Consider the following 21,730-nt stretch of genomic DNA (forward strand, 5'->3'; position numbering starts at 1 on the left):
AATATTAATAAGATATTTTTTTACTAAAATTTTTCTTAAATTCTACTCTACAAAATAGCTATCTTAGATTTTTTTTTTACATTTTATTTAAAATTTAAAAATAATTAATATTTTTAATAAAATGTAAAAAAATTAATTATTGAGATATAGCTATAGACCTAACGTATAACTATTATTTAAAAAAAAAATCAACTAAAAATATTAACTGGATCAAAAGTTATTTAAGTTGTCAGTGAGTGGTGGGCCACCCTGTATATTCACTCTTTGTATTAAATTACATAAATATATAAATAGTTATCCTAAATTTAATATCGATTTAATGTACAGAAAAATTTGATGTCGATTATCGAAAAAAAAATATTAGCCTTTTTTACTTATAAAATTGCATAATTTTTTCTCATAATATTTTGAGTATAATATTTTATTTTTGATGAAAAGATGAGAAGGCATATTACCGTGATGTGTTTTATTTTGTATAAGATGTTAACTAAAATTATGCAAATTTCTTAATTATTATTAATACTATTTAATAATATACCTGTTCAATGCCAACATTAAAAAAATCATCAGTAAATTGTACCTGTAATTATATATTTATTTAAAACAATAAATATTTGCACAAAGGGCTTATATTTAATTTTTTTTTATAAAAGCAATGTATGTTTATATCCCAAATATATAAAAACAATGTCATAAATTAAAAAAAAGAAATCTCCATTAAATAATAATTATGTTATTAATTTTTATAAATTCATATAAACGCATATCTTTTATAAAATTAAAACTTTTTAAATTATGTTATTTTATTTGGTTTTGCAAATAATCAACATAAAATTAATTAATNACAAACTTCAAAACGCTACAGAATATTTACTACTGAATATTAATAAGATATTTTTTTACTAAAATTTTTCTTAAATTCTACTCTACAAAATAGCTATCTTAGATTTTTTTTTTACATTTTATTTAAAATTTAAAAATAATTAATATTTTTAATAAAATGTAAAAAAATTAATTATTGAGATATAGCTATAGACCTAACGTATAACTATTATTTAAAAAAAAAATCAACTAAAAATATTAACTGGATCAAAAGTTATTTAAGTTGTCAGTGAGTGGTGGGCCACCCTGTATATTCACTCTTTGTATTAAATTACATAAATATATAAATAGTTATCCTAAATTTAATATCGATTTAATGTACAGAAAAATTTGATGTCGATTATCGAAAAAAAAATATTAGCCTTTTTTACTTATAAAATTGCATAATTTTTTCTCATAATATTTTGAGTATAATATTTTATTTTTGATGAAAAGATGAGAAGGCATATTACCGTGATGTGTTTTATTTTGTATAAGATGTTAACTAAAATCATGCAAATTTCTTAATTATTATTAATACTATTTAATAATATACCTGTTCAATGCCAACATTAAAAAAATCATCAGTAAATTGTACCTGTAATTATATATTTATTTAAAACAATAAATATTTGCACAAAGGGCTTATATTTAATTTTTTTTTATAAAAGCAATGTATGTTTATATCCCAAATATATAAAAACAATGTCATAAATTAAAAAAAAGAAATCTCCATTAAATAATAATTATGTTATTAATTTTTATAAATTCATATAAACGCATATCTTTTATAAAATTAAAACTTTTTAAATTATGTTATTTTATTTGGTTTTGCAAATAATCAACATAAAATTAATTAATCATATTTTATGACAATCAAACAAAATTTAATTGAAAATATTTTAAATAAAAATTGTTTAAAATATGTTGTATGTTCATATCACAAAAGCAATAAGTAATAATAATTTTATAATTACAAGTTCTTGGGTTAATGATATATCTTCCTTCTTTTGTTTGGAATCCTAGAATTACATTTGTACGATTGATAAATAAATAATTTTAAAGTGTAACCAAAGATAAATTGATTAATAATTTCAATTTTTTACATAACCTTTTATATGATATTATAAACGATAATGTTAATTAAAGAATATAAGTATAACGTTACAAATTCATAGGTAGACCGTTTATAATTTTTTTGTCTATTTATTTATTTTATCGCGAAGAGTATGTACAAATAAACATTTTTCTGACACAGCTGTGTCAAAAACTCATTAAGTTTTGCCGCTGACCGCTAGACAAGGCGACAAAAGATAATAAATATATTTAAAATTGAGTTATTTATAGGTATTGATCCCTTCCAAAAAGACTAATAGTTATGGATATGAAATTTCCGTTAGACAATTGACCGCACTAGAGTGCACATGTATGTTATCTTATTGTCACTTTTTAATTCAATGATGTAGAAGAACCACTAACAGCGAAAGGCCAGGTCATTTTGGCGAAGCATCAACACCATCGGATGGATCTCTTCAGAGAGTACATGTTGCTGCGAGTTATATATGGTCGCGTTCAATTTCCAACCCAAACGAATATGTTACACATAGTAGTGGGGAAGCCGATTTTGGAGGTTATGGCCTTCAAGGTAATCATTTATAGTATTTTTGAAGAATTAAGTAGATTTAATTCTAAACAGGTCGTAGATAAATTTTCAACCATATTCTATATATTTAGCTTATTGAAACCAATATAACTTATATTGGATATTATAAAAATTAATGATACGTGTTTTATTAAAAGTTAAAAGTATATATTTACTGGTGTTCTGTAATTTTGATGCAATGGTATATCAGGTACGTAGAGCTGACCGTTATTCTAAAAAAATGTTTTGTAAATAAACGTTTATAATTATGGTAGTAGTACAATGAGGTATTAATACATTTTCAAATAAATAAAATTAAAATTATAGGGGACAGATTTATTATATAACTTGTAAAAGCACACCAAATAAAACATATAATGATGCTTATTTAATACCCTGTTAAACTATCTTTAAATTATATTAAATTATAAATATAATTGTCTAAATATTTTTGAAAAGATTAAATAATTAACTCTTAAGTTGAACCACCCTTAATTGATACAAAGCATAAAAAAAAATGATGATCTATTTTATTCTAAGGTTTCATGTACTATACATGGACGTCATTTTATCGGTTCAGTTCAAGAGACATGTTGTCCTATTGCGTAACACTTAAAAATTAGACTGAATGATATTAATATTATTAGATAACATACCTGTACCATGCGTTCATCAATATATTCATTATTAACATGTTCCTGTAAAAGTATATTTATTTAACAAAAACACAAGGTTATATTTGAAGTATTAAGTGGATGTAGTTCTAAACAGGTCGTAGATAAATTTTCAACCATATTCTATATATTTAGCTTATTGAAAACAATATAACTTATATTGGATATTATAAAAATTAATGATACGTGTTTTATTAAAAGTTAAAAGTATATATTTACTGGTGTTCTGTAATTTTGATGCAATGGTATATCAGGTACGTAGAGCTGACCGTTATTCTAAAAAAATGTTTTGTAAATAAACGTTTATAATTATGGTAGTAGTACAATGAGGTATTAATACATTTTCAAATAAATAAAATTAAAATTATAGGGGACAGATTTATTATATAACTTGTAAAAGCACACCAAATAAAACATATAATGATGCTTATTTAATACCCTGTTAAACTATCTTTAAATTATATTAAATTATAAATATAATTGTCTAAATATTTTTGAAAAGATTAAATAATTAACTCTTAAGTTGAACCACCCTTAATTGATACAAAGCATAAAAAAAAATGATGATCTATTTTATTCTAAGGTTTCATGTACTATACATGGACGTCATTTTATCGGTTCAGTTCAAGAGACATGTTGTCCTATTGCGTAACACTTAAAAATTAGACTGAATGATATTAATATTATTAGATAACATACCTGTACCATGCGTTCATCAATATATTCATTATTAACATGTTCCTGTAAAAGTATATTTATTTAACAAAAACACAAGGTTATATTTGAAGTAGTAAGTGAATGTAGTTCTAAACAGGTCGTAGATAAATTTTCAACCATATTCTATATATTTCCCTTATTAATTACTTTTAACTTATTAAAAACTATCTATGTCATTTTATGTTTTTTTGCAAATAATCAATTGTAATTAATTAATCATTAATTATGATATGATGTATGGTTATAAAGCAAAAGTTGTGTTGAAAATAGAATAAATAAATTTTTTTAAATGTTGTTATAATTACGTTGTCATTGCTTAATGTTATGTCTTTCTTTTTTGGTTTGTTATTCTAGAATTACATTTGTATGATCGATAAATAAATAATTTTATTATTATTTCCAATCATAAATTGAATATAACTTAATTATGTTTAAATATATTTATATAATGAGACATAAATTTGTTTTAGTTTATATCACAACGTAAAAAGTATTATTTTTTTTATAATTACACGAATTTTGCTTAATGATATATCTTTCTTCTTTGATTTGGAATCCTAGAATCACATATGTACGATCGATAAATAAATAATTTTAAATTGTTACCAATCTTAATTTCAATATAATATAAATTTGTTTTATTATATTATATTTATATAATTAAAGATAAATATGTTTTATGTTAAAATACAATGGCAATAAGTATTATTTTTTTTATAATTACACGTCTTTTGTTTAATGAAATATCTTTCTTCTTTGATTTGGAATCCTAGAATTACATTTTACGATCGATAAATAAATAATTTTACAATTTTTCATTCATTAATTACGTTAAAAGATATAATTATTTATTTATATTAAATGATGAAAAATAATAATATTATTTTTTTCTTTTTCTAAGTTTTCCAATGTTTCATGTTAATTGTGCTTTATAAATTTTCTTACAAAATATAATGATAACAATTTTTGAAAAATTAAAATTTTTAGTATATAATATTAGTAGTTAATAATAATGTTAAAATAATTTTAATACATTAAATGGTGTATGGAGTACTAACTGCATCCAAGCTACTCACTCAATGTATTAAGAAGCTTGTAGCTATATAAGTATTTATCATTTAGTTATTAGTAAAAAAAGAAACGGAACAAATTTTTAATAGTTGCAAAAAGAGGATGTGACCTTTTTTACGTATAAAATCTTATAAATATTTTATTATAATAAACAAAAATAATATCTTTATATAATGCATATGTCTTACATAATATTAATATTATTTAATAATATACCTGTTCTATTGGTATTTCGTTAAATTGACTAGTTGGTTGTACCTGGAAATATGTATTTATTTAAAACAATAGAATAATGTAGTAATAAATATATGATTATTTAAGTATTTGCAAAATTGTTGTATTAACATAAAATTAAATAAAAAGAAATATTCTGTATTCCACTTTTTTATATTTATAATATCTTATATAACTTAAAATTATAAAAAAAAATTACTAATTGTGTATAATTTAGACTTATCAGCATCATAATTCAAAAAAAGTTCTCTCAATTATATGAAATATGATAAAAACCCTCAATAATCTGCTTAATTTAAGTTAGACTTCATTAAATTTTAATACTGAAACTTCAAAATTTACGTTTGGCTATGGTTTAAATGATTATTTATAATCATTATGTTAGGATATTTTAAGAATGTATGATTTTACATTTAAAGAATTAATTCTTGTCATTATTATTGGGTCTAATATTTCGTAGAATGAGAATGATGTTTAAGATATATTTTTGTTTAAATTCAATTGATCAAAAATGGCGTATATTGGGAACTAGATTTTTTTTCCATATTTAACTAAGTAAATCGATCTACGACCTTGAAAATCCTTGAAAATTTTTTATTGATCGAGATATCGAAAAAATTTCTTGGATGTCTTATTAAAAGTGTATTATCATTCTACTAACTACTAGAGATAACAATCCCTGTAAAATTAATTTCTTAATTTTTAATTCATAATTTATTAAATGTTTTAATTTAATATTGGTAAGTAATTACTTAAACTACAATTTAATGTAATTTTTTTAATTTCAGGGTTATGGTCTAACGATGTCTGGCTTAGAGAACGCAGATGTAAGTTTAATAAATTTGTGCCATTTGTTTCACATTATTGGCTTATTAGTATTTAATAGATGTAAATTATTTAGCCATCTATATCAAATTAGTTAAAATTATATTTATTATTTATGTTATTAGATTATCAAGATAAATTATCTATTTATTTAATTAACAATAGTTTTTACAATGAATTAAAATAAAAAACTTTGCCCATTACAATCCAGGACATGCAAAATACATTCTATATACAAAAAAAATTACTTGATCTTCATCTACAGATTGCTTTCGATGAAATTTTTCGATGAAGTTCTAAAAAAAACATTTGATCAGTGTTAGTACTACAATTTTTTTTTCAGATTATATTTACAAAATCTATGTGTATAAAAATATATTTATATATTATTTTACATAAATTTTAGTAAATATAAGGTTAATATAATAAGGTTAATAAACCTTAGGTAGAAGGGTTTCAAGTCTAAAAATTTGAAATATCAATTTTTATTCTACTTCCCCATTATATTCATAAGTTTTTATTATCCAAACAATAATAACCATGAATTAATGTTATATCATATTACATTTAAAAAAATAGAATTACTGTTTTTAATATATTTAATTTTATGCTATATTTGCAAACAAAGTTCGTACAAAAAACTTAATAAATATATAACTTTAATCAAATTCATTCTTATCAAACTTATTTAACTATACTTAAATACAGTTAATATACAGAGTGTCTTAGACCTAAATGGTAACCCTTAAAACTTTTAATCCAATTATCATTTTGTTTTTTCGTTTTCATATAAAAAGTTTTCAAATAAATTATATGAAATGAAAGAAAATACATAAGTTTTTTATATAAAAAAAATTATTTTGATTTGTTTATTTTTAAAAAAATTTGGCAGTCTAAAATAAAAAAAACCCACCACAGGGGGGTCGCGNAAAAAAACCCAGCACAGGGGGGTCGCGGCACAGTGGTGACGTGGTATAGATGGATCAAGTATAATGATATCTGACAGTGATTAAAATCACTATCAAAAAAAAACGCTTCGATGCAAATCTTTAGATACTGTTTAATTTTAAAACATTGGTGGACTAATTCCAAAAGCTACTTGATCTGTNATTGGTGGACTATTCCAAAAGATACATTATCTGCTAGTTCATTATTAATATCCTAATTAAGATAAAGTATGTAGAATGAAAAAGGGATTATTACAAAATATTATTTCTCATAAAAAAATAATGTTGATCCAAACACTTTTCAATATGTCATAGCATTATAAAGTTAAAAATGTAAAAAATAAAATCGAGAATTTTCACACAATAATAGCATTCGGTAGCCATTTTCACCGTGAAGATAAAATAAAGTCCGAAATTTTTTTTTCGCATAATAAAGTAAATTACATTAGCTTTAATTTAAGAAATATATAAAAGTGTCAGACCTTCCGGAACATTTTCAAAAGTTAAGTTGAAAAAGTTGTCATTTTAAATCCCCTCTTGTGGGCAGGTTAAAGCTTAAATTTATGAAAAAAATATACCAAACGAAAGGATATGATATTACACATCTATATAAAAAAAAATTATATTGATATGTTCATTTTTGAAAAAGTTATGGCACTTTTAAGTAAAAAAAATTGAAAAAATTTCGAAAATTAGCGATTTTTAAATTTGTAATTTTTTTGGAGATTTCTCCAATTTATGAGGAACGAGGGAAATTTTTTCAATTTTTAATGGTAAAGTCTTTGACTAGATACGATTTGTGATCTTTTGACGTATTATTGAAAGAAATCGGTTTAGTGAGAGCTGAGAAAAATGGTAACTGAAAAAAAAAAAAAAAAAAAAATTAACACATCTTAGTAAAACCAATACCTTCTCAGCTTCGCATTGAAGCTAAAAATTTATCAAAATTTATTAATTTTAAAAATTGTAATTTTTTTGGAGATTTCCCCTATTTACAGGGAACGTTGGAATCTTTTTAAATTTTTTAATGCAATTTCTTCAACTAAATAAGATTTGTTTTTTTTTGACATATTGTTAAAAGAAATTGATTCTGTAGGAATTAAAAAAAAGTGGCGACAGATATATAAAAAAAAACCCGGTAGCACAGTGGCGTCACGGCAGAGTATGGGCGTGGCATATTTTGGACAAGTATAGATGATACCTTACAGTGATTAAAACCACTATCAAATCTGTAAATAGTGTTTAATTTTAAGAAATTAGTAGATATATATATATATATGAATAAATAACAATTTTAGTAATTAAAATTAGTATGAAATTGATTCTCAATAATTTAGTATTGTAATTATTATGGAGATATTATAAAAATAATAAAGTAGTAGTATGTTTCTTTACTTTTAACGCGTATAAAAATTTAAAGAGCTTGACGCAACACTTTTTAATAAAAAATGATTGATACTCATAATAAAGTTATAAGTTTTATACATTGGAATACAAGGAACTTTCATCGGAAACAAAAATGTACTTTTCTAAATCAACTTTTCTCGATGTTTTCACAAATATGCAGTTAAACTTTTTCTATCACTTCTAAGTTTTAATATTATTAGTTATTATTAAAAAATAAGTATTTACATATAAAAAAAAAAAAACCAGCACAGTGGGGTGGCGGCACAGTAGGGTCGTGGCATAGTTGGGTCCAGTATAGATGATATCTGAAAGTGATTAAAATCACTATCATAAAAAACGTTTCGATGCAAATCTGTAGATAGTGTTTAATTTAACAAAAAAAAATTTGTCAAAAAAGTAGGTCCAGTGAGAGCTGAGAAAATAAAAGATAGCTCCAAAAAAAGACCACATAGTAAAATAATACTAATATGAATTTCTTTTCACGAGAGGAGACTACAGTAATGGGATCCTTGATATTTATTAAAGTTATTGAATCTAAATGAGATAAAAATCAAGTGACTTAAACATTTTTTTCAAACTCAAAAAGAATTAAGAAAAAATTCAGTGTCACAGGCATGAAAGACCCAAGTGTTACTGTTTCAGAAACCGTACGTCTCATTCGTCACTTAATAAAAATGGAAATTTAGCTAGTTTAGCAAATTTTAAAGTTATTTTTCTCGACTTCAAAAAAACAAAAAATTTAAATATGTTTAACTTTTTATACTATGTCAATTAGATTGATATAATATTTATGAAAATCAGTGTAATCCCCTTATAGCTAGTTTAGCAAATTTTAAAGTTATTTTTCTCGACTTCAAAAAAACAAAAAATTTAAATATGTTTAACTTTTTATACTATGTCAATTAGATTGATATAATATTTATGAAAATCAGTGTAATCCCCTTATAGCTAGTTTAGCAAATTTTAAAGTTATTTTTCTCGACTTCAAAAAAACAAAAAATTTAAATATGTTTAACTTTTTATACTATGTCAATTAGATTGATATAATATTTATGAAAATCAGTGTAATCCCCTTATAGCTAGTTTAGCAAATTTTAAAGTTATTTTTCTCGACTTCAAAAAAACAAAAAATTTAAATATGTTTAACTTTTTATACTATGTCAATTAGATTGATATAATATTTATGAAAATCAGTGTAATCCCCTTATAGCTAGTTTAGCAAATTTTAAAGTTATTTTTCTCGACTTCAAAAAAACAAAAAATTTAAATATGTTTAACTTTTTATACTATGTCAATTAGATTGATATAATATTTATGAAAATCAGTGTAATCCCCTTATAGCTAGTTTAGCAAATTTTAAAGTTATTTTTCTCGACTTCAAAAAAACAAAAAATTTAAATATGTTTAACTTTTTATACTATGTCAATTAGATTGATATAATATTTATGAAAATCAGTGTAATCCCCTTATAATAAAATAAAATGCAAAACCAAGAATTTTTATACAAAAATAGCATTTTTTTTAATACGGTAGCTATTTTCACCATGAAGACAAAATAAAGTACAAAATTTTTTTTTTTAATATTTAAGTATATTACATAAGCTTTAATTTAAGATATATATATAAAAGTGTCAGTATTTCCGGAACACTTTCAAAAATTAAGTTGAAAAAGTTCTACTTTTTATATGCATTTTTATGTTTTGAACCCCGTCCTATAAAAAGGGAAATGGTCCGATTTAAAAAATCAGTATGCCAAATGAAAGATAGTATTTATATACTACTTCTCGTGAAAAAATTGTATTGATTTATACATTTTTCAAAAAGTTATAGCATAATAAAGTTAAAAATGTAAAATATAAAATCGAAAATTTTCACACAAAAAGAGCATACGGTACCCATTTTCACCGTGAAGACAAAGTAAAGTCCGAAATATTTTGTTTTCATAATAAATTATATTACATTAGTTTTAATTTAAAATATATATAAAAGTGTCAGTATTTCTGGAACACTTTCAAAAGTTAATTTGAAAAAGTTAATTTTTTGTGAAAAAGTTGTTATTTTGAATACCCCCCTGTAGGCGGGTAAAGAGTTAGATTTATTAAAAAAATATACCAAATGATAGGTAAAGACATCAAACATCTATAAAAAAAAAAATTATATTTATTTGTTAATTTTTGAAAAAATAATGCAGTTTTAAGAAAAAAAAATTGAAAAAATTTCGAAAATTAGCCAATTTTAAATTTGTAATTTTTTTGGAGATTTCCCCCATTTACGGGGAACGAGGGAAATTTTTTCAATTTTTAAGGGTAATGTCTTCGACTAGATACGATTTGTGATCTTTTGACGTATCGTTGAAAAAAATCCGTTCGGTGATAGCTGAGAAAAAGTGGTAACAGACACAAAAAAAAAACACATCATAGTAAAACCAAAACCTTTTCAGCTTCGCATCGAAGCTAAAATCTTCTCAGCTTTGCATCAAAGCTAAAATTAATATTAACAAAAAGATAATACTATAATGTGATAAAAGCGTTGTGAGTTAAGTCTGAGACACTGTATAACTATACAATTTTTAGTTCGATGTACTATTGCGTTTTTATATTTTTTTTCAATTTTCTATCATATTTTTGAAATTTAAACAATAACTTTTATATCATATTTTGGTCAATGATATAAACAAAAAAACAAAATTAAAATTAATTTATTAATTTAAATTTTGATATAGACCTGATTTCGAGTAATTTTTTACTNTTTTTTTTTTTTTTTGTGTCTGTTACCCCTTTTTTATCAGCTCTCACCAAACGGATTTCTTTCAACGATACGTCAAAAGATCACAAATCGTATTTAGTCAAAAATTTAAAAAAAATTTTCCTTGAACCACGTTAATGGGGGAAATCTCCAAAAAAATTACAAATTTAAAAATCGCTAATTTTTGACATTTTTTCAATTTTTTTTTCTTAAAACTGCATTATTTTTTCAAAAATTAACAAATCAATATAATTTTTTTTTTATAGATGTTTGATGTCTTTACCTATCATTTAGTATATTTTTTTTATAAATTTAACTCTTTACCTGCCCACAGAGGGGAGATTTCAAATGACAACTTTTTCACAAAAAATTTAATTTTTCAACTTAACTTTTTAAAGTTTTCCGGAAAGACTGACTCTTTTACATTTATCTTAAATTAAAGTTAATGTAATGTACTTTATTATGAAAAAAAAAAATTTGACCTCTGGACTTGTCATCGTATTGAAAATGGCTACCAATAGTTATTTTTGTGTGAAAATTCTCGTCGTCTACTAGTCGTGCGAGATATTATTGCTTATACTGCCATGCTAAGCATAAACAGGATAACTCCAAAATTAAAAAAAAAAATTTTTTTGTTTCTATAGGTAAATTTAGTGGTTTTACGCCGATTTTTGATGTAAAAATAGCATATTTCCTATTAAAACCCATCTAAAATTGAAATATAAAATAAGAAAATATACGGTAAGTTCAATATATTTGATGTTTTGTAAGCGAAAACCCGGTAANGTTTTACACCAATTTTTGATGTAAAAGTAGCATATTTCCCATTAAAACCCATCTAAAATTGAAATATAAAATAAGAAAATATATGGTAAGTTCAATATATTTGATGTTTTGTAAGCGAAAACCCGGTAAATCCAAATACTAAGCAAAAAATTGGTATATCACATAAAAAATAATGGAGTTACCATATTTGACTTATGTTCATACATTGGGAAAAAAGGGTATCTTGATTTACTGTTAAAAATGTTTTTTTGTGTTCCTGAAAAATCATGTTGAATGGAGTTATCCTGTTTTCGCTTAGCACGGCAGTATATATTGTCTTTCCACTCGTCTCATATTACTTAAGTTATAGTAATTGTATTTTATAGTCTATAATATACAAATATGCCAAAAACTTCAAGCAGTTTAAAAAGTTTATTTGCTCAGTGGATTTCGTCGTACAATAACCAACAAACGATTTTCACGACAAATGGTGCAACAATTTTTTGTCAAGTTTGTGACAGAAATATTCCTTGCACAAAAAAATCACAGGTAACACAACATGTACATACGGCTGTCCATAAAAATGGTTTAAAACGTAAATTAAATACTTCATCAAAACAATTATTTTTATCAGAAGCTACTCTCAATGAAAACAACTTAAATGATTTTAACAAACACTTGTGTCTAGCCTTAGTAGCAGCTAATATTCCTTGGTATAAAATGCAAGTTCCTCAATTACGTACATTTTTAGAGAAATACACTGGCAAACATATACCAGATGAAAGTGCGTTACGTAAAAATTATCTCGAGCCATGCTACCATAATACTTTAACGAAAATTAAAACTGAAATTGGTGAAAATAATATTTGGTTTGCTGTAGATGAAACTACAGATACAAACGGTCGTTACGTTGCAAATTTACTGGTGGGAATATTAAAATCAAATACTCCGACTCGCCCATTTCTCCTGACATGCAAAGTTTTGGAAAAAACTAATCATTCCACTGTTGCTCGGTTTATCAATGATGGACTAAAATTATTATGGCCGTTGGGTGGAAATGACGAAAAAGTGTTGGTAATGTTATCGGATGCAGCTCCATACATGACAAAAACCGGTGATACACTAAAAGTTTTCTACCCAAATTTAATTCACGTTACGTGTGTAGCTCACATGATGAACAGGGTTGCAGAGAAGGTCAGAGAAATGTTTCCAAATGTTAATAAATTAATCAGTAATCTAAAAAAAGTATTTTTAAAAGCGCCATATCATGTCCAGGTGTACAAAGAAATATTGCCCAATGTGCCATTACCCCCAGAACCCGTTTTAACTAGATGGGGAACTTGGCTGGAAGCCGCAGTATTTAATTGCGATAATTTTGAGTGTTTGAAAAAGGTTATAGACAAATTAAGTGAAGAAAAGTCGTCAGTCAGTATTCAAAAATGCAAAAATATATTACACCTACAGTCTGTGAAAAATGATTTGATTTTTATTAAAACTAATTTTCTTCAAATTGTTACAACTATCAAAAGTTTGGAAAAATCAAATACTCCCTTGGTTGATATAATAAATATTATTGAAAACACTTTTACACAACTTGAACAGATACCAGGAGAAAAAGGAGAAGTAGTAAAAACAAAAATATTGCAACTTCAACAAAAAAACAAAGGATACAAATTTTTAAAAAATATTGGACAAGTTCTTAGTGGAAATAACACAGTACAACTTCCGGAAAATTATTCACCGATTATGGTAGCCGACTTGCAATATTCTCCAGTAACATCGGTTGATGTCGAACGATCTTTCAGCATCTACAAAAATATTCTTACAAACCGGCGTACTAAAATGACACCGGAGCACATTGAAAAATATATAGTTATTAATTGTTATTGTAAAATTAATTATATTAAATATATTTAAAACCAAATTAATAAAAAATAAATTGAAATTGAATTTTTTTTTAATATTCAAAGAATATTTTGCTTACTTAAGGACATAAAACATCATATATTTGGTATTTTAAAAGAATATTAAGAGAATATATTGCCTATTTAATGTGACATAAAAACATCATATTTTAAGGATTTTAAGAGAATATAAATCCGACCTCTACTCATAAGCAATATTAATATGTACATTAATATGTCATTGTATACATTTTTTGGTTTATAGAATGAATTAAAACAGTAATTGATTATAGATATATCAAGAATTAATTGAAACTAAAAAATACCAAAAATAATTTTTTTAAGAAAATTATGTTGCTAGCGTTGAAAAACTTAGATTTCCATTAAAAAAACTTGTGTCAACAAATTTCATATTACGTGTTTAACTTTTTCTTAATATATTTGTAAGTTTTATTTAAGGTTATATAGTGGATCAGAGTTTTAATTTTTAAGACTTTTAGCAAATTATAACTAGAAAACCCAAACCCTATCAAAAAAAAAAAAAAGATAGCACAGTAGGAATGTTGCAAAGTAAGACCAAGTATAAATGATATCTGACAGTGATTAAAATCACTATCATAAGAAAATACTTCAATGCAAACCAGTAAATAGTGTTTAAGAAATTGGTGGATTACTCCAAAAGCTAAATTAACTCCTATTTTTTGGTCTACTTCGACTGCTATTTGCACATAGAAGATAAGATGTCGGGACGAATTCTTTCTTAATTTATAGTACGTAACAGAAGCTTTACTTTAATATATGTTTAATGGACACAGTATTTCTGGAACATTTTCAAGAATGAAGTTGAAAAGTTAGGTTTTATATAAAAGTTACTATTTTGAATTTCCCCCTGTGGACAGGGTTGGGGTTAGAATTTAAAAAAAACTATCAAATAAAAGGAAAACTTCTTAAGTTTCAATATAAAAAAATATTTTTTGTCTCGTTTATTTATCAAAAAGTTATGTTAATTTTAAGGAAAAAAGAAAAATATATAAAAATTTTCATAATTTTAACAATTGTTTTGGTGAAATTCCATTATTCACGGAGAAAGAAAGAAATAAATTGAAATTTTGAGGGTAATGTCTTCAACTAGATACGATTTGTGAAAAAGCGGTTGAGTGAGAGCTGAGAAATAGTAGTGAGTCCCACAAAAAAAAAAAAATTATAAAATAAACAGATCATGGTAAACCTTATCAGCTTCTCATCGAAACTAAAATGTCGAATGATCTATTTTATTATCCATTTAATATCACTTTTATTTTGAAAAATCTTGGGTAAGTGTCCCAGTATTCCCTTAATATTTTTAATGTTGCAGAATTTATACTAGTTTTTTTTTTTTAAATAAATCTTATCAGAAGTGTGTACAATAGGTATTAAGTATGTCCCTAATTATTAAATTATTTTATATACCAGTCAACCGATCCAATGGTCAATATCCGGTTTCTTGTGACAGATAACCGCATACAGTGCATCCCTTACATTTATGTAACTCCCTATGAACCAGTTCAAAGTTGGTACCGCCACCACCCGGCGTCATTGCCATAGGCCACTACACAATGCCATGTTGATTTTTTTCTCTCAGTTATACTACCAAGTTGTATGGACGTGCCATTTTTTTATTGTTTTTTGCCACTTTTCAAAACCAAACGTTATTTTTTTGCTACATTTATTTTTCTCCTTTTTTTTTTTTTAATAAACATCGAGATGGTGTGAGGCACGAATTATGGCCAGTGGTAGGCCGACACTCCTCAAGAAGTTAATCAACACAATAAGTATTACATAAAACCCCCTTTTGAACCCCTAAATAATGTTGTCTATATAGCACCTTCTTTTTTTTTTTCTCTTCTCCCTTCTCTGTTTTCTTTTATAAATATATACATACAGGGTTTTTTTTATCATAACCCACTCAATTAGTTACAGAATAATAATAATTTAAAAAATTTTTTTATTATTATCTTTAGTTACACATTATTCTTGAATTATTAACTATGTCATACTTTTTAAGTTANTTTAAATTATTATTATTCTGTAAGTAATTGAGTGCGTTATGATAAAAAAATCACCCTCTATATATATATATATATATATATATATAATTATATTTAAATGATACACGTATAAATTTAAAATAATTTAAAAACTAATATTATTATATTATACATGGTCTAAGATTTTTTTTTCTTCATACTTCTCCCTCATTTTTATTAACATTTGTATTCTTTTTTTTAAATCAAAACCTAAAAGCACCGTGTAGCGTTACGCTACGGCTCTATCATTGGTTGACAGTTGCAAGAAAGTCCGCTGGACAGCGCTGTTTGACAACCCTTATTCAAATATGTAAATTAAAGTATTTATTTATTATTTTTTTTTATTATTTATTGTAATGATTATTTTATATACCAGTCTTAACGAGAACTCGAAAATAGGAAATTAGAATATTTTTTTGTTTTTGGAGGGTTTTTTAAAAATAAATAATATGTGGGCAATTGTGTTCTACACTACTCCGGTGGTGACGGGTAGCATAAAGTGCACCGTCACTACTTGTATAATTATTTTCTCTAAAAATATTAATAGTTTTATTAGTTCTTCGTTTTACTAGTGTTTGCAGTGGTCATTGCCAACTAGTCTTCATATAATAATTCATCATTTCATTTTTTTCCATCGAGTAAGTTTTCTTTATTTTTTCCTTATTACATATATAATTTTCAACGGTGTTCGTAATTAAACATTACCAACCGTGATCAAAATTATATATTCTTTTCTTTAAAGGCTAGTCATAATCTTCAACGGTGATTATAACCATCGTGTTATCAACCGTGATCAAGATTGCTAGTTTTTCCTAAATATTCCTCTTTAATCCTTTGCAACGGTGCTCGTAATAAACGTTTTACCAACCGTGATCCAAAGGGTTAGATTCCACCACTTATACAATACAGTTCATCTTCAACGGTGATCATAACCTCCGTGTTATCAGCCGTGATCGAGATAACTGTCTTTTTGTAAAAATCCCTTTAACCTTTTGCAACGGTGTTTGTAACTACTCGTTACCAACCGTGATCCAGAGGGTTATACTTCTACTTCACCCCAAATTAAATAGTTTCTAAAATAAGACTGATATAGTAGTTAGTTTGTTAATATATGTATATATTCATCTTTATATAAAAATAAATCAGAACAAATCGATTAGTCGAAAATTTGTGTTATATTTTTCATATTTAAAGAGAACAAACGTAGAAACGTTTCAACCGTCAACGAGAACTAGTCTTGTTTGGCTTGGCTACTAGGTCACTGTCCAGTGTTTCCCTGGGTAGTGGGTAAATAGTAGGCTCTCTGGTTGGCTGAAACCTTATTTACTGATCTAAGATACTTATTATAATTAACGTATATTTACTTTTGATATTTCCTCATAGCTGTTACCATTCAGTTTATCTAAACGTTGCTAAAAATTAATGTTAGTACACTATATTAGTAAAGATGGCTAAATTACATAAAAATATTGTATGATTTAACCTGATGGTAATATTTAATTTAAACAGTAATATAAAGTTTGTTTTGGAGGTGGATCAAATTATTTATCCATCCAACATTATACATTTGGTTTTTTGCATTAAGCATTTATATAAAATTAGTTAAAACTAAATATATCATATTTTAAATTAGATTTTCAAGTTCAATAATTTTTTTATTTATCTAAATTTCTTACAATAAAATTAAATTTAAAAATTTGTTCAACAAACTAAAATATACTATAAAAAAAAGTTACCTGTTCTATTTCTTCAGTACGTATTCTGTTTTTTACTTGTTTTATGTAATTCTAGAGAAAGTATTTCAAGTGTATTAATTAGCACTATAAAATGTATTTTCACATTACATTTAAAAACATATTTTATACTGAAAATCTTAACAAATATATAATTACTCTATTCAAATTTATTCTGATCTAACCCTTATATTATAAATTTTTATATTGCCATAGCTTTATAAGTCATAATTTTTTATTAGTCCCACAATATATTGCGTGATTAATAAAATTGTGCATTACCATTACTATTTTTGTTTCTCATGCGAGTATACTTATAAAAATTATTATTAAGACACAAAAAATTACTTCAAAATCTTCGTTGGTGTAGTTTTGAAGCTTCTGATTATCTTTAGTTGTCTATACAATTAAACCAAGATTTTATAAGTTAAACTATTAAATCTCAATAATTATTCATAATATAGCTATTTAGATCTATCCTTGTCATTAAAAATAAAATCAACTAATTAAAAGAAATGGTATGAATAAAAACTCTTTACCTTGACTTAAAGATAGAGATACTTAAAATGTATACTAATATGTTCTTCGTTTTTAAAACTTTGAAAATTCTTTGGAATCTCCCCACAAATTTTTTGTAGCCACTTTTTGTATGTATACATTTAAAAAGAGACTACAAAAAATTTTAGGCTTATGAGACAATTATAACTGGTGCCGACTGGAATTTTAATATTGACCAAAATGAATAGTTATTTAATTATTAGTAATTAACTCGTAAATTATCGCTCTCACAAAAAAAAAAATTGAAACTAAATTGTTTTGTATGAATGCAGTTCTTACAGTTTTTCATCTAACTTCATAGTTTTCCAAGAAAATTTTATAATACGTAATATTTTGTAAAATTGTCGAAATTTGGCATATTTACGGATATTTTTTCATATCTGATGAACTATATGTAATTTCAAACAAAAATTATTTAAAATTAAATATTACAAAATAAAACTAACGATCGTTTTAATAATTATATACTGCTCGTGGACAAAAAAGAAAATACAATTTTTTCTAAAAAAAAAATCAATTACTCATTCAAAGATAGATATAAAAATTATTGTATTAAATTTTTTTTTAATAAATGTAAGCAATTATTATTCCGCTCAACCAACGAGGGCGGTTCATGGCTCTAGGAGGGTGTATTATTATTATTTTATCGGAGTCACCATTTAAAAGAAAAATGGACAAATAAAAAAACACATCATAGTAAAATTAATACCTTCTCAGCTTCGCATCGAAACTAAAATTATAGATTACTCTAGCAATTCTTAATAATCGTCTCTAAAATATCCGATTTGCAACATTTCCCGAGAAAACTAAAGAATATCATTTTGAACATTTTCTAGCGCAGAAGAATATTAGACATAATTTATTCCACAGGTTATATTAGAAATATCAATGTTATTCCAATTTTTTATTAAGATTTAAACATGGGAATATCATGATGTTCTTGAGATAGTTTTATTTCGAAAACACCTGGTAAAATCAGTTCATAGATGTGGTAGCGTAGGTAATAACAATAAATATTTATCTAATTTTCGCTCTAGTTTCTCTAAAAATTTTAGTAATGCAAAAATGGACACAAACCTTTTAAACGTTCTATATTAGATGCAGTAGTTTTTTTTTTTTGTATGAAATATCTGGTTGTATCACATACGGTTCATCAGATATGAAGAAATATTCGTAAATATGTCATACTTTGGGAATTTTGTAATTTTCCCGGAAAACTATTGAAGTTAGAAGAAAAAACGTTATGCTGCGATACTACTGTAATCTGAAATGTTGCAAATCGGATATTTTAGAGACGATTATTAAGAATTGCTAGAGTAATCTATAATTTTAGTTTCGATGCAAAGCTGAGAAGGTATTAATTTTACTATGATGTGTTTTTTTATTTGTTCATTTTTTTTTAAATGGTGACTCCGATAAAATAATAATAATGGCTCTAGGAGGGTNAAAATAATAATAATACACCCTCCTAGAGCCATGAACCGCCCTCGTTGGTTGAGCGGAATAATAATTGCTTACATTTATTAAAAAAAATTTAATACAATAATTTTTATATCTATCTTTGAATGAGTAATTGATTTTTTTTTTAGAAAATATTGTATTTTCTTTTTTGTCCACGAGCAGTATATAATTATTAAAACGATCGTTAGTTTTATTTTGTAATATTTAATTTTAAATAATTTTTGTTTGAAATTACATATAGTTCATCAGATATGAAAAAATATCCGTAAATATGCCAAATTTCGACAATTTTACAAAATATTACGTATTATAAAATTTTCTTGGAAAACTATGAAGTTAGATGAAAAACTGTAAGAACTGCATTCATACAAAACAATTTAGTTTCAATTTTTTTTTTTGTGAGAGCGATAATTTACGAGTTAATTACTAAAAACTAAAAAACTACCCCAAGTTAACACGATTTATAATTATCTGATGAGCCTAATAATAATATTGCTCACAAAAGTGACCTTTAATCATAAAATATTGAGTTTAACCATCTCACTAAATTGTTCCTAAATTGTTGGAATATAAATAAAATGAAATTTACAAAATTTGGTCAACATTGATGAATCCTAAGAAAAATAAATTAAAAAAAAAACTAAAAATCTACCCTCGGCGTCCGATTTTTAACTCTCTTCAATTTCTTAATCAATTGTGGCCAACTTTTTTAAAACTTAATTATTTTATATTCCAAAAATGTAGGAGGAAGGGAGGAGTTAGTTAGAATAAAAGAAAAATTAATTCTTAATTTATTGCTAGGGGCCACTAATATATATATATTTTGCAGTAAAATGAAATTTCGTACATACTTGAGGAACAGGTTGAGGAGTTTTGTTTTGTTTTGTTTCTTTTGTCTAAAAAATAAGTAGACAATTAAAACTAAAGTGCTAAATGTAAAGAAACAAATCAATCGTTACAAATAATGAAAACTATAGAAATCCTTTTCCTTTCTTACTGAACACACTATATATATATATACTACAATAATTATTATTACATCTAGTACATGTAATTTGTTAGTAGCACTAATAAGTGGAATTAGTCTTATTACAGAAAGTCTTGAGCCTAACAAATATGATTTTCAATGACTTTATCGCTCAATGTTGGTGCAAATAAAAACATTATCGGAAACTTGCTTTAAGAAGATGTCTCTAAACGTCCTCCATTGATGTATACAACCATCGAATTTATGTAGACTGATGGACAGCAAGTTAACAGACGGCGCAGATTGTGGGATATTGTTTTCACAGCATTTAGTCATCGTTGTAAATGCTACAATAGAACTAATGTCAACAACTTTTTTATCTTATTATCAATGAGCCAGTTGATTTTATCGTACTCATTAATAATATTGATTTCAATGAACGCGTCGATAATATCAGACTGTTAGTCTGTTAGTCTAAATAAACTTACATCCACCTCTGTATATACATCTACTTTTAAATACTTTTAAGTTTCTTTTAAACTTTTATTGGATTAAAAAATGATTGTCCGTTAAAAACTTTTTACCAGTATTTTGGAAGTTTTTATAAACATTGTTACGTATTGACGCGAGGAAAAGTGCGGTTTAGTAATATAAATAGTTATAACCACGCCTTGTCCTTCGATTACATTTTTAAATTAATAAATGCATTTTTATTTTCAAAGACAACCTCATTTTTTTAACAGTTTTAAAAAAAAGTAAATTTGAGATGTTTGAGTATTATGATACCATAAAACGACACATCAAATGAAAACAAGTACTAATGCAACAAGTTTTCATTTGGTGTGCTGTTCAAATATACTTACTGACGAATTGGTTTTAGATTTACTAATAGATTGATTTGAAAAGTCCTGAAATACATTTTAATTACTTTTATTATAAATCTGAAGTACTAAAATTTTAATAGTATTTTGAAATGAGTACATAATTTCATTTAATGTGCTTATAATATTAATTTTAAACAGTTTTTCAAAAAATAAACAATGCACGTGGTCTAATTTTACACTTACTATAGGAATATTGTAATCAGAATACTCGTTCATTTTTCTCTGAAAATATTAGTTAATTTATTAAGCTATCAAAAAACAAACAAAAA

General features: G+C 24.8%; 1 protein-coding gene across 1 annotated transcript in view; it reads right to left on the reverse strand.

Annotated features, from left to right (window-relative positions):
* The window catches only part of LOC126895264 (uncharacterized), a 45,101-nt gene that overhangs the window by 4,559 nt on the left and 18,812 nt on the right, over window positions 1-21,730 (reverse strand). The window contains exons 6-22 of the mRNA XM_050666942.1: window positions 21,645-21,683; window positions 21,441-21,485; window positions 20,462-20,506; window positions 17,940-17,990; window positions 17,595-17,645; window positions 17,223-17,270; window positions 6,273-6,320; window positions 5,182-5,223; window positions 4,619-4,663; window positions 4,407-4,451; window positions 4,200-4,244; window positions 3,877-3,918; window positions 3,397-3,453; window positions 3,160-3,201; window positions 2,680-2,736; window positions 1,839-1,883; window positions 539-580 (exon numbers count right to left, since the gene is read on the reverse strand). Coding sequence (XP_050522899.1) covers window positions 539-580; window positions 1,839-1,883; window positions 2,680-2,736; window positions 3,160-3,201; window positions 3,397-3,453; window positions 3,877-3,918; window positions 4,200-4,244; window positions 4,407-4,451; window positions 4,619-4,663; window positions 5,182-5,223; window positions 6,273-6,320; window positions 17,223-17,270; window positions 17,595-17,645; window positions 17,940-17,990; window positions 20,462-20,506; window positions 21,441-21,485; window positions 21,645-21,683 — 789 coding nt within the window. The remainder of the gene's footprint in view (window positions 1-538; window positions 581-1,838; window positions 1,884-2,679; window positions 2,737-3,159; window positions 3,202-3,396; window positions 3,454-3,876; window positions 3,919-4,199; window positions 4,245-4,406; window positions 4,452-4,618; window positions 4,664-5,181; window positions 5,224-6,272; window positions 6,321-17,222; window positions 17,271-17,594; window positions 17,646-17,939; window positions 17,991-20,461; window positions 20,507-21,440; window positions 21,486-21,644; window positions 21,684-21,730) is intronic.

Source organism: Daktulosphaira vitifoliae, unplaced genomic scaffold (assembly GCF_025091365.1).
Source record: "Daktulosphaira vitifoliae isolate Bord-2020 unplaced genomic scaffold, ASM2509136v1 Scaffold_1, whole genome shotgun sequence".
NCBI lineage: Eukaryota > Metazoa > Arthropoda > Insecta > Hemiptera > Phylloxeridae > Daktulosphaira > Daktulosphaira vitifoliae.